The following is an 18,219-nucleotide window of genomic DNA, read 5'->3' on the forward strand; positions in this document are numbered from 1 at the left end:
AAACGAAAATTTTAACGGCACAAACCTGCACAAACGGAGCACTAACCATTCAGACTATTTGCTGGATTTTTTGACGTGGGTGGGGTGTCAGCTTCACGCAGGTGTGAGACGCCGACTGTCTGCGGTTACGGCGCAGCGCTGTGTGCGGTGTCCGGCTCACACCCAGAGAGACGGATCTGTTACTAGAGCGCCGAGAGCTGAACGCATCCAGGAACTGCGACGTTAGGGGGAGCAGCTGCGGCTCCGGCAGGAGGAGGAGGAGGAGGAGGAGGAGGAAGAGGAGGAGGAGAGAGAGTTTGCTGCCACACCAAAGTGCGTTATCAGCTGCTGAAGGCTGGACAGACGCGAGGTGTGGGGGACGCTGATAGAGAGGGGGAGACTCTTTGGAGGGCGTAGAGGTGAAGTAAGGGACGGAAACTCCCTCCTGGTTGTCGGCGGTGACCGTGGCACCGATGGGCGCGACTTCCCCCAGCCGAGCCGCCGTTCTTTACCCGGCAGCGGTCCTCAGATGCTGCCTCTGATCCGCCTGACAGTTGGATAAGTGGCGACCCAGCTCTCAGTGAGTTCACCCACAGCTGCCTCTGTCTGTGTTTCTCTGTTTGCCTGTTTTATTCAGACCACACAGTATCTGAGTCGCAGTAGGAAGCAGTTAGTTCTCTGCTGTGTGTTTTAATGGGAGTGCCAGCACGCAGAAACTTTTACAACCCTCATAGTTTCAGGCGTTTCTCTCCAAAGGATCCAGACTGAACATATCTGAATCATATATCTAATGCCAGTGTGACTTTAGTGTCCAGCTTTATGTGCCTGTGTGTGTGTTAATACCTCAGTCATATGTGGGCTGTTTGCTTTGGTCAAAGCCTCTGAATAGCAGCCTTTCAGACCTCTGCACAGCCGTTGGTGAGAGCACATGCTGCACTGTTGATGCCTTGTTTCCCCTGCAGCCTGTCCCCCCTCCCCCACCCCTCCCCACCCTTCCACCTCCCTTCATGCAGACTGCAACGCTGCTCTCTTGAGAAACCGACCAGAATCTTAAATCTTACAGCAAATCCGGGATGATGTAAGACAAAGTATTGCACAAAGGCAGCTAGCTGCATGAGTCGAGGAGGAAAGAAGAAGAAAGTTGGGTCTGCTTTTTGGAGCTATTTTCTGATCCAGGAGGTTATTATTACCCAGGCTGATGCAGTCTTAGGTTTTCATAAAAATGATTCTGCATGTCTTCCTCAGGAGAACAATCAAAAAGTTTTACACAGCATGGAGAATCAAAACCTCTTTAGCTAAAGTCACAACACAAGAGTTTTCATCAGCTTTTACATGATCAACTAGGACATCTCTATCCCTCCTACACCTCTCTTCCTCAAACAGTGTTTACTCGATGTCTATCTTCACGTCAGATACCGGAGAGGGGAAAGGGAAATGGAAGGGAAGGTTGTTATGCAAATCCAGGCCTGCTCTCCGGGACAGCGACTCAGTTAAACAAATGAGTCAAGGCCGGCCGCACATCACTAACGCCACTGTTTCTGTTTCTTTCATCGGAAATGTCCTTAAAAGTTACTGAAGTGCTTCATAAACCTTTCAGCTCAGACTTTGTTCTGGAGCTCAACTTGGTCTTACAAATGTAATTATTTGTCAAGAGTAATTGTCTATTATTTGTCAATTATTTGTCTAAAGTACAGCGTCTTAGTGCCTGATTAATGCAAATTTAAATGCAAGAAGTAGGGCTGTCATGATGACAAATTTTGCTGGCTCATAAATTATCCCATTAAACAATAAATATTGTTATTTTGAGACCATTTTCAAGTAAAATATTGATAATTATGTAATAATGCGTGTTTGCCTTCTCAAAGTCCAATAAACATCAGTTTTGTGAAGGACACCTAACATTAGACGTGGAAGATGTTCTAAATATCCAAAATAAAAGAAAACAACCAAAAACAATAAATAAAAGTCACAAACTGAAAAAATTAAATAAAAACTACGATTATCAGAATGGAAATGATCAAGCTTATTTAAATGTATTGAATTATTAATTGCTTATTGCAACAATCTTAGCAAGGAGATGTTTGTTTTGAAAAGCAAAATATAATATTTAATACACTTATAATTACTGATTCTTTTTTTGGTGTCCCTAATAACTGAAGCCAGAACTCAGCGATTTGGTCTGTTTATGTCATCAGGTCAAATTTTTAAGTGTTAGTGTTTTAAAACAAGGCAAAATCAGAAAGAAGAATGAAAATACTAAAATAAATAGTTCTGCATCTCTGTCCCAATTTGATCCCTATAATAGAAACAAACTTTAGGTTGTCAAAGTTTCTCCCTCTTTCTGAGTGGGATGTGAAACTTCAGGTGTTGCTCCAGTTCAAACTTACAGCTAAGAACTCAGATATTTCCATTTCCTGGCACTACTGCAACGCACCACAACAACAAAAAGTTCCTGTCTGCCATGCTGTTGTTTCCAGAAATGTTAGGATGTAACATTACAGCTGAAATTCACTGGAAACCTGGAGCAAAATAAACTCCAGGAATTACTTCATAATCGCGGTGTTTTCAAAAATATTGCAACCTGGTTTTCTACATGAAGATAAAGATAAATGATTGTTCATCTCCACATTTTCACAGTCGGTTGTTTTGTTTTTAAACAGGGATGTAAATTATTTGCTGATTCACACTTGAAAAAGATACTTTTCTGACAAATGTCAAACTAAGCAGGCCTTGGACTGCTGTGTTCCTGGCAACTCAGATCATGTAATTCTGTATTTGCATGCCAAATAGGCTTAGCATGTGACCCTGCTGCTCTCCTCCCCTGTGTGTTTGTCCTCCATTTAAATCAGGAGTGGTAAAGGAAGAGCTCTTGTGTGCATCAGTGTGAAACCCAAACAGACTGCTTCCAACATACAGGTTTCAATATGTAGGCAATTATTGTCAGAAGATGCAAATAATTTGGGAAGATAATAATCAGTTGACTTGAAAAAGCTTTTGTTTAGCAATAGATTCGTGTTTAGGTGTTTGTGATCTAAGCAAAGGTTGACCATTGAATGCTGTCTTGTGTTTTCTTCCTGTCTGTGGCAGCCGGCACCATGCTCCACCGTAACCTGCGAACAGGTGGCTACAACCTGCCGGGGGTGGAGTCAAGCGAGGTGCCTCTCATTGGCTACCGGCCCTTATCGCCTGATGGCGGAACCCCAAGCAGCCAGCCAGGGAGGAGCGAAAATCTGGAAAATTCACAGGTAAGTTTGTTTTTGTCCACCTGCAGCGTGTAGCAGAACTTTGTGAAGGGAAGTTGGCGCTGACGCCGCGGCTCAGTTCATACATTCATGGCGTTTATAAACCATGAATGATACTTCCGATTTCGTCTGTTCTCCGATTTCTACACTTTAAAGTGATTTACACACTGTAGGCTCGTTTAGCTTCATCACAACTATCAGCATTCAGAGCAGCGTCACATGAAACCGTAGGATCTGTGTTCACTTTTTAGTTTGTTAAATAAACATCAGATGCGGTTGTCTGGTTCTCAGAAAACAGAGGAAATAAAGCCAATGTGACGTACATGAAGGGAGTGTATGTGTACATAATTGCCATTGTTCAGCAGAAAAATCATACATTTAATCTGCTCCATACTAGCTATGAAAAGATGTAATACATTTCCAAACACAGTTCTTAATTTATAATCTGAATGCTGATCTTGAGAAATCTTACATCTGGAAACAACTGACGTTTTGTGTCTTTATTTTCATGTTATGAGGCAGATTTCCACCCAAAACAGCAGCGTAGCAATGTATACAGTTGCCCCTATGTTAAGTTTTATTAATGTTCTCAATCTGTCTCATAATCTATGACGAGTCAATCTTAACGATGAATCTTGCCTTTGAATTGATCAATCACTTTTCTGCATTTAAAAGTTTTGGGATATTTCTGTATATTTCTCAGGATTATAATGTACTTTAAACCAACTCACCAAAACATATGAAGACATTCAACAATTTCAATATATTCAATAAATTAAAATGTCATTGAAAAGTGAAGCTAAAGTCCATCCAGCTCACCAAATATGTTGGACTTGGACTTCACTTATAATTAGGGTTGGCCAATATGTACTGAAAATGTTTTAACAATATATTGTGTTATTTATTTGATGTTGATACCAAATTATTTACACCTTTTTTATTGTCTATTTAGGCAACTATGACTCTGCAATCAGCCCCACAAACACAATTATTTAAACACAATTACTCCAAAAAAACATTTTGGGTCATAAGTTACATAGAAAGTATGACATTTTTCACTGAATTACACACATTATCTTCATTTAAAGTATTCTTATATACAATTATGTGTTTTATTGCATTCATTTAATCAACAAAACAACTCAAAAATTCAAAAATCAGGATTTTTTTTCAGGCTAATATGAAAATGCTACAATAAACACACATCCCTAAATATAACGTCCTATTTAAATAGTGCATCCAAGCAATCTTGTGCAGATATTACACACACTAACTAAATGATTCAAATAATATTCAATAGTCAGTTATTTTTAATGCTGATTTGCAAATGTTTTTTTTTTATAGTTAATAATAATTTTAATCTCTTAGAGGTTACCTGGTTGGTGTTTGACCAGAATCTGTGAAAACTACTTCAATAAACTCATTTATTATGTTTAATGCAAATCAGCAAATATTTGTAAAAATCTGGAAAATATTCTGAGACAGTTTATCATCATCATTGTTGACATCAACAGTTACTGTTGAGCTGTCTCAGAGATGCACATTATTAGCATTTTGCAAACTTCTTGCCTTTTGTTTACTAAAATACGCTAAAATTAATTAATTAATTAGTTAGCGTAGCTGGATGCATTTGACAAATGCCTTTGTCTTCTTGGCAGCAGATTCATGTCAGCAACACTAGCTGGTATCACTGTGTTGTTGATCAAGCAACTCAGTTCAGAGTTTAGTAGTTCAGGATTTGTAAGATGTGAACAGGAGCGTTCAGCTCTGTTAATGTTTAGTGGGAGTTAGTGAGGCCTGAACAGGTGGTTTCACCGTGATTTTCACATAGTCAGATCTTGTTTCCTGGTTTGTATTTTCACAAATAACCAGGAGGCTGGAAACCTTTTATCCCGACTCTTTTCTTTACAACAGATGACCTGCTTGTGGTTCTATTGTTTAACTTCATCCTGAACTTTCAAGAAACTCCTTTTGGTTTCCGGACTCTCTAAAATGATCACATTTCCTCTCTTGTCACAAGTTAACTGCTGGTCTGCAGTAAATAATGCATGCTGTGGTTTGACCAGCTGAGGCCATGCACGCCTGCTCTCACCATGAACGCTATCCAGTTTCCCAGTCTGTCTCCAAGGACATTCAGTAAAGTGGAATCCAATACAGGCCTTTTACTCATACTTTAATGAGGGAAACTTGGATATCTGAGTCAGGAGTGATAACTTCAGGTGAATAATGAAGCTTGCCCATTGATTATAAAAGGGGTTTTATACCAAACAGAAACAGAGAAAACATGTTTATGCTCCAACAAACAGCTGAGAATAGAAAATGTTCTTGTTACAAGATTGGACCGAATGCAGCAGTAGCCACAGCTGAAAGCTTGTATACACTGTCTCATATTAAATTAGACTTCACTTTTTATGTTTTTGTTAGGGAAATGATTTCTATTTCTAAAATGCCAGAAAATGAGATAACTTTGAGTTTTCTTTTCTGACAGTAGTTTCCACATTGAGACTAACGTCAGGGTTTTCTCCAACACACTGACCAACATGAGCACAAACTTTAACTTCCTTGGGGATTTTTCTCCCTCATTCAGCAAAATAACCACACAGCATAATGCTGCCACTCCCGTACTTTACTATTGGGTTGATAATCTCAGACCTGCAAACTTTGGCCCTTTTTTCTCAAAATCCTCAGACCACAGAATATGTATCTAAAAATGATGGCGTCTGTCCGTCAGTGAAATTTACAAGATGCCCTCTGGCCTTTTAAGTTGCCTTTGAGTTGATGGTTTATTTCTCTCTGAGTGGCTTTGGTGATTGAAAAATTCATTTTACTGTGGATAATAAAACTTCCTTATCAGCTTCAGTCAGCATCTTTATCATGCTCTTCATAAGGTGTGTAATTATATCCGACAATGATGTTGCAAAAGGAAACAATGTGATTGTGGTGTTGCTTAAAATACATAGTTTCAGTATTAACCTGTCAGAAGATTAAAAAGTCCTCTGTGCTTTCAACAATGATTTGAAGGCATGGCGATCTGTAGTTCTGTCTTTTTTGTTGCTATTTTTGAAAATTATGACCTGGAAGCAGCATAATCCAGCTAAATGATGTTTATTTAATTTTCAGATTCAGACTATTTTGGGGAAAATTATTGTACTTGTCTTACCTTGTAGAAGTGAACACACCTGTTTAGGTAGCCGGTTTCCAAAATGCAATGCAAATATTTTTATTTCAGAAGATTAGCTGCTGGATCTCGCTCTATGCCGTCATGCCAGTCATTCGGAAAATTGTCAGATTCCAGTTCCAAGCTTCCTTAGTTCAAGTATTATAAACAGAAAGTGTAACAATAGATTCAGCCATGCCTGCACATTTTTTTAATGTTGCATTCAACCTTAATTTTCTCTGTTACTAATATTTCTAAATGTAATCAGGACTGAAGAATATAACTTGTTTGTCTTGAGTATGCAAGAGTTTTACTTGAAAGGCGTTAGATAACAGGCACCATGGGAATGAATAGATGAAAGCGTGCAAAGAGGAGCAAAGAGAAAGATAGGAAGGAAGAGGTCTGGTTTGTGGAACACTAAAAAAAAACAATGGTTATCCTTAAATAAATCCTCCAGAAGCATTTAGGACCTCAAGTTTGGACAAACGGTTTAAAATGTTCACAGAAAGTTAACCAGGAGGCTTTTAAGTGAGGAAAAATGGTGGAACTGTTTCATCTTTTGGAGGTTAGAGTCTCATGGGATGTGGTGAAAGATTAAAAGAGAGATTTTTCTTCCCTCATTTGGTGCTGTTTAATAAATGACGCTGTTTAGGAGAAGCTAAAGCAGCTTTAGTTTTGATGGAAGGAGAGAGGAAGAGAAATAGCTTCTCAACGCAGCAGCATGTCCTGCTTCCTGTGTTTGTTTCCACTTATTATGTGCTTCCTGTATGTAACCGGGGGAACTGAGGGAACTTTAAGAATAAAGAGAGCAAAGGACTCCAAAAGTAGATCCAGTCTGACAAACGGTACAAACACGGCGGACACTTTTTTTTTTTTCAATAAACCCAAGAGATGAAAAGCTGCAAAGTAGTTAAAAAACACTTCGATTCATGTGATTCTCAGCAGCAGCCTGTGTTCACAACTCTTATCCACAAGTAGTCTTTGAAAAGTCAACAACTAAACAAAGAAGAAAAATGTTCTGCTCTATCTGACCCACATTTAGTCAGACTCTAGAAGACTGGTGCTCTGCTGGAAATGATTTCATTTCTCAAAACTCTGAAGAGGTTTTAGAAGCAGCGTCTGGAAAAAGACAGCTGTACAGAGGCTAGTTTCCTTTGAGGTAAACCAGACCGGATCACTGCCTGAGACAACTTTACTTCAGACAGGGTCACAACAGGGTCACAGTAGTTTAGCTCTTGTCCACTAATTTGTTATAGTAGTAGTTTTAGATTTTTCATACTTTGGTTCATTTTTAGCCACAGAACTCCATCCATCCATTATCTTTGTACCCTTGTCCCCTAATGGGGTCAGGAGGGTTGCTGGTGCCTATCTCCAGCTAACGTTCCGGGCGAGAGGCGGGGTCACCTGGACAGGTCGCCAGTCTGTCGCAGGGCAACAGGGAGACACACAGGACACACAACCATGCACACACACACACACTCACACCTATGGGCAATTTGGAGAGGCCAATTAACCTGACAGCAGTGGCGCAAAAAGTGGGTATGCAGGGTATGCAACGCATAGGGGCGCAGCACCAGAGGGGGCGCCAAAACCCCGTCTGGAGGGGGCGGCGCGCCGATGATGTTTTCCCATACACTTCAGCGCGCCTTACGCTCCTTCACCTCACGCGCATAACGAGGTAATTAGTAGCGAGTTTTACCCTTCACGTACCCTCGCCTCGGGGAAGGGGGGGGGGGCACCGATCTATGTTTTTGCATCCACCTGAATAATGTGTAGTTGCGCCACTACCTGACAGTCATGTTTTTGGACTGTGGGAGGAAACCGGAGTACCTGGAGAAAACCCACCATGCACAGGGAGAACATGCAAACTCCATGCACAAAGACCAGGACCGGGAATCGAACCCAGAACCTTCTTGCTGCAAGGCAACAGTTCTACCAACTGCACCACTGTGCAGCCCGCCACAGAACTCAAAAAGGTGAAATATTGTATTATGACTATGTACACATCGATTGGGTAATGAATAATTTAACAGGAGGCACAATTTTCAAAAAACTGATTAAATTATTGTTGAACAACCAACTGAAGTTTTCGCCCCAGTTTTGCTGTTGGCATTTTGCAGACTAGCATCAGCTCCGCTCCGCCAGAGGAGAATGGACTGACGGAATTAGTTTTTATGTTGTAAACATAAAAATAAAATCAATTTCACATCAGTTTGAAAGGCTAATAAATATATTCATAAACACAAAAACAAAGGATATTATATCTGCACAATTTCAGTATGTTTTAGTTTTTATCGACTCACAATATATATCCTTTTAGCTAAATTATAATTTTTATTTATTTTAGTTAAGGTAAATGTTTTCTCAACTGAAGTTTTCATTTATTGGGTTAGTTTTATTTAGCTATAATAACTTTGCCACGTCGTTGTTCATGCTATTGCCCTGCAATAAGAAGGTCTCGGGTTTTTCTGCCTGGCTGTTACTTTACTGTGTTCCTTTGGAAATCCAAAGCCATTCATGAGAGGCTGATTGGTCTTTCTGAATCGTCCTAAAGCACGAGTGTGGATGTTTTCCCAGTATTTACGCCACCTCTCGACTGTAACCCTGCAACGATAGGCGGGTGGAGACAACTGACAGGTTGAGTTTGGAACATTTTCTCTATTATTCACAGCCTCAGAGTTGTAAAAAATGGGATACCATGAGTTTTTTCTCTCTCTTTAATGATATTAGCTGCTTAAACAAACAGCTTCCTTACTAGCAGACGTGGAGGTTTTTTTTTATATAGCTTACAAACACAGTGTTAGCTTTTTTAAATGATAGCATAAGCCTAAGGCGGGTGAATGTCACACTGCATTAGAGCGGATACATGGTCCAACTGGTTTATCTACATGGGAAGGTCATCCGTAAGGGAAGCAGAGCAGGGGAGGGGGGAGACTTGAAGAGAGGGGGCATTGTTCTGGAAAAGGCTTCAGGGCTTTGTCTCTCAGTGTGTGTGTGTGTGTGTGTGTGTGTGTGTGTGTGTGTGTGTGTGTGTGTGCGTGGGTGCACTGATGAAGGCCTTTGATTATGTGAATATATTATCCTTTTGCTGCAAACGTTTTGTATGCATATGTAATATGCATGTAGAAGAAAAGTTATTCACTTTAACTGCTTTATGGATACCTGCATGTTCTTAGAGTATTGTGGAGTGTGTGTGAGTGTGTGGGGGGGAGGGTGTGTGTTTGTGTGTGTAATGGGTGTGTCCCTGTGATGCCGTCTGCCGGGGGCCGGACTTGACTTGAGTCCTGCTTCAGGTGTGTAACAAAGCCTGGCGTTGTGTGTGTAGAGAGGCATGCTTTACCGGGATAAACCTGCAGAGATCGGTTTGGATTCTGAGGATTTCTGGAAACGAGGGAAGCTCAGATGAAAAGGGAAGGAGAAAATGGGAGAAATGTTCACGGCTTCATCCTGAAAATTTCCAGGAAGCTCAAGGATTCCTACCTGCCTGTACTTGCCCGGGACGAGGTAACTGCTGTGACAGTTTTCTCTTTTGCTCTCGGTGTGTATATGTGCTGAGTTCATGGGAAAAGACAGAAATGTCGGCATGTTTGTCCAGAACGTGTTGAGATAAAATCCAGATTTGGATCAAAATGTTTGCTTCTAATGCCCTTTGAATGCGAGGAGCGTCCGCTGACCTTCGGTCAATCCAAGTTCAGGCAACGTGAGAGAGGCCACTGGAGGTTAAATCGGTTTATTATGATTAATAAAACCGTAAACCTGATGTGGGTCAGACCGTATGTCCCTCCTGCTGCTGCGGACGTGGACACTAAGCTCGCTTTGGGACCTTGAACTTGCCTTTTCAAGCGCTAACTTGAGTTGGATCTTTGGGATTCTATATTTGGAAAATAAAAGTTGCTTTTGTCAAAGTTTAGGGAATGTGAGGATTTTGGTGTTTTTCTCCTCAGAGTGTGTCTCCAAGGTGTTTCCGTTGTGTTATGGAGATCAAAACAGTTGACTCACAGCGACTCAGTCAGAGCCGTCACACTAAGTAATCTGAAGATCGCACCTCGGAAAGCATGACCCGGTACTTGGCTCTTGCACAACATCAATAAGCTCCGATATTGGTTGATGTGAGAGTTAAATGTTGTAATCTAAATACAACCAACAATACAGAAAGATCATTTTCATAGTTTTAAAGTCTTTCATTGTGAAAATTGGGATAAAAATCCTCTTTAATTGCTCACTGACATGGTTTTTGTGTGCTTTTCAGTAAAAAGCTGTCTTCTATTTACGTGCAGAGGAAAAGAAGGGACGAAAGAAAGAAAGAAAGGGACTGCTGTTTCTGTTGAAGATAGAAAAGAAAAAGTTTTGTAAAACTCTGAGGGTTGTACGATAAACAGCTACAAAAAAATTACGCAAACATGTTTATTCATTTGTAAAACATGATTTATCTGTGACGTTCCTTCAGATAATGTGTTACAGTACCACCTGTGCAGTTCGTGTTAAGTAATAGGTCATCTGCCTCTTATCTGTTTCGGCAGTATTCAAATGTCTCTGGAGAGCAGCTGCACATATCACACTTCTTTTCTCTTTGAGAGAGAGAGAGAGAGAGAGAGAGAGAGAGAGAGCTGTGACTCATTAGCTCTGTGCAACATGAGTTCGACTGACTGCAGGATCCTGCAACCCAAGAGCCGTGTGTGTGTGTGTGTGGGTGTGTGTGTGTGTGTGTGTGTGTGATAAGCCTGAGCCTTAATGCTGCAGAGGCAGGTTTCTGTGTATTGATCATACTGGACTGGAGCTGATCAGAAAGGTTGTCTGCATGTGAGTCTTTATTTGTTGTTGCCGTGTTTTTTTTAGGTTGGTTTGCAGCAACAAGAATGACAAGAAATATTACTTGCATGCAAACTTATGCATGTAATTATTTAAAATAGTCTCAAAAACAATAATATTATTGTTTATTGCAATAATTATTGGGACCATTAACTGCCGAGCAAAATTTGTTATTATGACTTTACTAATTCCTCCACGAAACATAATAGAAAATTATAATGAAGCATGTTGAGCATTTTGTGAAGTACTGTTTTCGGATCAGTTTTACAAATAATGAACTTTTTAACACATCCGCATCAAATTATTATCAATATCAAGATTTTGAAAAGATTGTGTGTATTTTGAAGGACGAGTCTTGGACTAGACCAGCTCATGACGCCAGATTTTGATAATTATCGAAGCTTTACTTTTGCTAAAACAATTTTTTTCAGGTAATTTTATGACTTTCTACATTGGATTTTTATCCCACTAATATAATTTTATTGTCATAATAATATGACTTTATTCTTGTAATTTAGATCAAATCCTGGTGTGGCTTTAGTACTCTCTCATGTCATAAAGTATTTGATAATAACTGAATATTTAGGCAGGTTTCCTGCAGTCAGACACGCTGCTTGAAGTTTAAAACGAAGTTGACGGTCACTTCTTTCTTGACATCACAACCAGAATATTTCAAATGAGTCAAATTTGAATCTCTTGTAGTCTAGAGGATGTTGTAAGAGCCTTGTTTCATCCTGCTGACGGACAGTGCACAGCAATAGGCACAAATCTGAGAAATGTAATCCGTTTCAAAGGCCTAACTTTTGAATTTTTCTGCCCTTTTGTCATCATTTTTCACAATATTTTCTAGATTTTACCATCCAAAAACCTTCCAATATGAAACCTCATGATGCGATTTGTTGTGTCTTCTTCTCAGGCGGAGTCCTCACCCATGAAGACTACCTGGTACTGCCCTCTGGATTTGGTAAGAACGCTGCAGCTCTCACTCTGGGGTCTGTGAGTTAGTAGGGCAGCTAAATGGGGTAACTGTGTCAGGGACTTTCCCTCAGGCTGAACCAGGGTCACTTTAGCTACATGTAGGAAATGAGTTCAAAGATGTGTGCATTGTTTTCATTACACACGGGGGCCATTTGTCCAGAATAAACAGTGCAGAGTGTTTAGTATGAAGGTAAAAACAGTGAATCATCTCCTTATTTTTACCCACACAACAAGCTAAAGTACAAAAAAAGAGTTTCAGGAAACTTTGGGAATAAATCAGTTTAAAGGGTCAAAACAAAGTCTGGCTGACTGGAAGCAGAGTGTAGATAAATCCAATTTTCCTCACTTTTCCCTGCTTTACAGTCCACCGTGGTGGAGGAGGAAGACGAAGGGGTTATCTACACGGTTGTGGTCAAACAGCAGCATGCCGGCCCTAACAGTCCAGTGGTAAGCTACTTTCAATCTGACTCTGTTTCAGAAAACTCTGCAGACATTTCAAGTTTCTTGTCCTCTCTTCCTGTTGACTTCCAGTCAACCGTTTCCCGTTCCCAGTGCGTGAAAGCTGGAACGGAAGAGAAGCTGGTGCTGCACCTCCTCCACTCTTTCTCACTGGGAGATTCCTCCTTCATCTCCATCTTCCTCTCCACCTATCGGTCCTTCACCTCCACAGAGAGAGTGCTGGACATCCTCATTGACAGGTAGGTAACTGGCGAAGTCGAGGATTGAAAATAGGGTTTTATTGTGGGTCCCATTGCAGCAACTGAAGCTGCTTCCTGTCTGGTCGGCTGCGCTGCCTGAATCAGTCGGATCCTGTCTGGTAGGATTTTTACTCCTCTGGGACAAGGGGCTGCTTATTCTGTGTTGAATTAGAGGAAAAACATCCCACCATAAATGCACGCTGATGGTTCTCAGCACAAAGAAAAATGACACATTTGTTCTGCTCTGGTTCCTAGAGGAATATTTCCTCCTCAACATTCCTTTTCCTGGTATTATCTCTACCTCCTGATTTATACCGTCTCCTTGGCACTTCTTCAAGAAGCGAGAAACACTTTTAAGTTCTCGCAAATTCCTCCCATGCAGACAAAATTTAGGTTGCAGTATGTCATGCCACATACTCTGGTCAGATCTTGTAAATGTATTTGTAATTTATAAAACCTGAAAACTCTTTCTAAAGTCATTGACACATTGCATGGAGTTCCTCACGGCTTTTTTAAAAACCTAAATCAGACTGGTGTCTCACTTAGAAATGCAGTTGTTCAGCATTTTTCTCCTCAAGGATTAGGTTGAGTAAGAGGTTCTTTAGAGAGCATCAAGAGTGCAGTGAGGTTTCTAACATTTGTAAAAGAGCATAAGAGTTCCCCGTCTGTTTTGAATGTGCAAAAGATGGTGGTGGTTTATAATCTACATGATATCATACCATGGTAATTAGTGCTGTGTGAAAAATGAGGACAATGCTGTCCTCATGCTAATGCTAATGCTACAACCTCTTGATGCTAATGCCAAACCATTCAAACTCTCTGAGGTCAGTATTAGCACCATTCCTTCTGAAGCAGAGCTCTAACCACACACAACTTCTCCACACATTTCAGATCATTTTACTTCTTTTAAATTCAGTTTAAATTCCCCCATCCTCCCTTTCACTGGAGAGGTTGACAGTAAGCGGATTATGAATAAAGATGGACTGAAACTGATGGTAGAGGTGCAGAAACCTCCCGGAGTTTTAGTAAAAATGTATGCTGTGAGGAAACATGCTAGTACAGCTATAATGGCAGAACTGAAAAGCCTTTGTGTCGAGCGTTGGAGCTCATTAGGCTAATGTTAGCCTTCCTATTGAGGCTAATATGAAGTTAGCCTGACCTATTTTGGAAATCCATCCATTTTCTTCCTCTTATCCGGGGTCGGGTCGCGGGGGCAGCAGCTTCAGAAGGGAGGCCCAGACTTCCCTCTTCCCAGCCACTTCTTCCAGCTCCTCCGGGGGAATCCCAAGGCGTTCCCAGGCCCGCCGAGAGACATAGTCCCTCCAGCGTGTCCTGGGTCTTCCCCGAGGCCTCCTCCCTGTGGGACATGAACTCCTCACCAGGGAGGCATCCAGGAGGCATCCTGACCAGATGCCCGAGCCTCAACTGGCTCCTCTCGATGTGGAGGAGCAGCGGAAATTAGATTCCAATATTTTCATGTTGTGGTGTTTGAAATGTCGTTGACGTCTTTCACACTGCTGGGCGGTTTTACTCTGCTGTGAAGAGTGACTGAATATCACCACAGTATCGCGCAGCATCAGAGGGGGCGCCAAAACCCACTCTAGAGGGGGCGGCGCGCCGATGATGTCTTCCCATACACTTCAGCGCGCCTTACGCTCCTTCACCTCGCGCACATAACGAGGTAAATGTAGCGAGTTTTACCCTTCACGTATCGTAGCCTCGGAGGGGGGGCGTCGCTCTATGTTTTCGCATCCACCTGAATAATGTGTAGTTGCGCCACTGGCCACAGGGTTGCCTCTTGAACAAGCTGCGTCATTGTTGCATTTCCTAGATGAATGTGTTTGCTGCTGAAAGATCTTATTATTTATTTTTGGATGAATGAATTTTTTATTTCTCGTTCACAGATTAGAGAATCCGCCTGGGGACAGCGAGAGAAGTCAGACAAGACAATCCTTCAACAAGTGAGTTTAAAAAAACCACCTTATGCCTCGTAAACAGAGGCGAAGAAAGCATGTAACGACTTCTTCTGCAAACACGTCTGCTTCTTGCTTCTGCTGTTGAAAGATTGGATTTTTATTTGACTGTTGGTTTTACTTTTGCTTTGGAGTATTAAGGGTTACGCATAGTTTTGTAATATATTGTAATATGTTTCTGTTACATAAAAGCCAGTGAAGTGAGTTAAATTAAATGTGAACATGGCTGCTTGTGGTTAGTGAAGCTATTAAGGATATTTTGTCTAACATCTGTCTTTATGGATTTGCCAGATCTATTGTGTCCAGTTCTATGCTTTGTGCTCTGACTGACGTCATGCTGTATTATTTATTTTTTACATTTTATTTAGAATTCCCAATTGCACTTTCTGAACCTTTTGAAAGTAAAAACACACGTAAACCAAGGTAGTCAACCTATTGTTTTGTGAATTTCAATCTCTTAATTGTTTATTTTACAGTGTGACTAAGCTTGTGAAGCTGTTGGTGTATTTAAGTACTGGTAAATATGTAATACAGTACATTTGTGTCTGTATTTAAAAGAAAGAGACATTTTAAGTGAATTTAGTGCTGTTTTCTGATTCGCTATCGGCCGATACTAAACCTCAGGTATCTGCATTGGTAACGAGACTGATAAAAGGTGCATCCCTACTTTTAATGCTTTCTTTATTCAAACACAGTCATATTTCTTTTACCACATCCAGTTTTATTCTAAATTCCGGACTTTGAAGCCGCCATCGTCTAAACCCTGAATATTTAATTTTCCTTTCAACTTGTTTTTCTGCTTCTCACAAGTTATTTTTGGCTCTAAGCAGATTCCATATTCCAGCTTTATTTTCTACCTCCTGTTTCCTCCTGTCCATGCAGAGCGGTGTGTACTGTGTTCAGCACGTGGCTTTCGGAGTATCCCGAAGACTTCAGGAACCTCGGAGATCCGTCTCGTCTGTTGCGTCTGGCTCCTCTGCTGCCTCAGGACTCCTCGTCTGCTGTTGACCTTCGAGCTCGCCTCCTCCGGACGGCCGAGGAGCTCAGCGAGAGAGCCCTGCTCCCCGACAAACACAGAGGTCTCTTCTAACTGCTGCTCAAATGAACAGACATTTTCTTTCCACTTTCAATCACAAATGCAGATTACATAGAAAACGTGTTGTCATAGTTTATATTCCTAGTTTGGTTTCTGATTTATTATGAATCTAAGGTGATTATTTATTTAGTCACTTGCATCATGAATGCTCATGGTTTTTCTGTTCCCTCAGTAAAGTTTTGTAATGAAGGAATTAGAAGCTGCATCTTCTATAGATTTGTAGAAAACATAACTATCACTTGACAGCTCTATCTTTACCTCTCCTCAATTCTCCATGAGGTTTAGAAGATTATTTTGAATGAATAATCTTGTTGACAGTGATTATTTGCTGCTTGCTAAGCAGCTAATTAACTCAAAATCCTACCTATTCATGCTGTTAGCCTGTAAACCGATCATGTGGCGGCAGTATAGCCTCAAATCCAGCTGGAGCTTTAGTTTGATTGCACAACAACAGGAGTTTGGGAAACACAACCTAATGAGTTTGATTGTTGCTGTCAGTGAAGCTGGCTTAAGCACTTCTCAGCATGTAGGTCAGCCTTCCTCCATAACGCGGTCCAACTATCTCGCCGTATGAAAATAACACTGTGGCATTTTCTTACCGAGACTAGCATACATAATCTGACATGCTAATAAACACTGCTACAGAATCAACACAATGGCAACTGGAATAGAGGAACAATAAAAACTAATAAAAGCATTACTGTGTACTGTTTTCACGACTGCTGGATTTCGCTAAAATACCAGTGATCTAGCTAGCTGCAAGAATTGTTTACATATAGAAATGGTAGGATAATCAAAGATGTTGTCAAATAAAAGCTGGTCAAGTGCTTATGTTTTTATAAAGCATTTATTTTAAAGGATATTAGTACTTTTCTGTCTTTCAGCTTTCAAAAGTAAAAATGTAGAATGTGGCAAGTTAGTTTTAGTTAGTTTATGGTAGCCTGTGCAACCCGACAATCATCTTCCTTTCTTATAACTACAATTTTAAACAAAAGTTGTCAGTTAAAAATGCAAAAAAATATACTAGAATAAAATTAAGAAATAAATATTGCCCATAATTAACATAAATTCAGTTTTTAAAGAAAATAATTGATAGATAAAGTGACCTAAGTTTATTGAGCTTGAAATTGTAATGTAACTGGAATCCAGGCAATAAGCCTTGATGAGTCTTTCATCAATATATTTTTTTACTGACTGCAAAATTATTTTGTCATATAAAAAATATGGCTTTATGACTTAACCTTCTACAGTCAGGAACCAAATGTACTTTCCCACGAGAAAACATGTTCTCTTTATTTCCCATCAAACCTGACTGATATCTAAATGTTATATTTCAACTGAATTTTCCGTTTTGCTGCCTCTGCAGATCAGAGCAGCTCCAGCAGCTCTCCTCCTGATCCTTCAAAGTTTGAACCCACCAGCGTCCTGGGATTCCCTGCTGCTGTCATCGCTGAGCAGCTCACAAAGATAGAAACTGTGAGTTTGCTTTGTTTTTTAGGATTGAAGAGGCTTATTTTAAAACAAATGTTCATGTTGAGGGATTTTTAAAAAAATCTTTCTTCCAGGAGCTTTTTGTCCGTTTGGTGCCGTACCACTGTCTCGGCTCGCTGTGGTCTCAGAGGGACAAGAAGGGCAGGGAGGGCGTTTGCTGGTCTGTCCGGGCCACCATACGGCAGTTCAACAAGCTGGCCAACGCCGTCTTAGCATCGTGTCTTTGGCCGACGAAGCTGCGCAGCCAGCAGAGAGCACGGCTGCTGGAGAAATGGATCAGTGTTGCAGAGGTCAGCGGACTAAAACCTCGATATCAGATCTCCGAACTACGACGGCGCATTAGGAATGTTGTAGATAGAAAAAAAGGAGTACATTTCTGCCAAAAAACTCTGAGATTCTGTGATTAATCACTGAAAATTTCCAGAAAAATCTTTAAGTCTTCAAAGTTTACCATTTTTCTAGAAATATGAACCTAGAAATTTTGAGATTTGTCTTAAAAATATAAAATACGACCATGTGTCCGTGTGTCAAAACGGACACCTGTGTGTGTCAAAGTTCTTGAGTTTTTTTTTTCTTGCAAATTTGTGACTTTTTGAACTCATAATTTTCAAGGTTTTTCTAGAAAATTTCAGTTTTTTCTAAAAAAAAAAAAAAAAAACACCATTTGACCTTAAAACTCCAAAATGTCCTTGTTTTCTCTTAAAAAAATTCATATAAACACATTATTTTATGTTATGGGAGATAAAATATTTGCCTTTTCTAAAAAAAAAAAAAAAAAATTGTGTTAGCACATCAG

The 18,219-nt window shown here is 40.4% G+C and overlaps 1 protein-coding gene across 1 annotated transcript in view; it reads left to right on the forward strand.

Moving 5' to 3' along the window:
- The first annotated feature begins 148 nt into the window (after positions 1 to 148).
- The window catches only part of rgl2 (ral guanine nucleotide dissociation stimulator-like 2), a 30,823-nt gene continuing 12,752 nt past the window's right edge, over positions 149 to 18,219 (forward strand). The window contains exons 1-9 of the mRNA XM_008430783.2: positions 149 to 559; positions 3,067 to 3,224; positions 12,104 to 12,151; positions 12,529 to 12,612; positions 12,697 to 12,863; positions 14,768 to 14,824; positions 15,719 to 15,915; positions 17,299 to 17,408; positions 17,498 to 17,733. Of these exons, the coding sequence (XP_008429005.1) occupies positions 3,075 to 3,224; positions 12,104 to 12,151; positions 12,529 to 12,612; positions 12,697 to 12,863; positions 14,768 to 14,824; positions 15,719 to 15,915; positions 17,299 to 17,408; positions 17,498 to 17,733 (1,049 nt within the window). The 5' untranslated portion in view covers positions 149 to 559; positions 3,067 to 3,074. The remainder of the gene's footprint in view (positions 560 to 3,066; positions 3,225 to 12,103; positions 12,152 to 12,528; positions 12,613 to 12,696; positions 12,864 to 14,767; positions 14,825 to 15,718; positions 15,916 to 17,298; positions 17,409 to 17,497; positions 17,734 to 18,219) is intronic.

This window comes from Poecilia reticulata, linkage group LG16 (assembly GCF_000633615.1).
Source record: "Poecilia reticulata strain Guanapo linkage group LG16, Guppy_female_1.0+MT, whole genome shotgun sequence".
Lineage (NCBI taxonomy): Eukaryota > Metazoa > Chordata > Actinopteri > Cyprinodontiformes > Poeciliidae > Poecilia > Poecilia reticulata.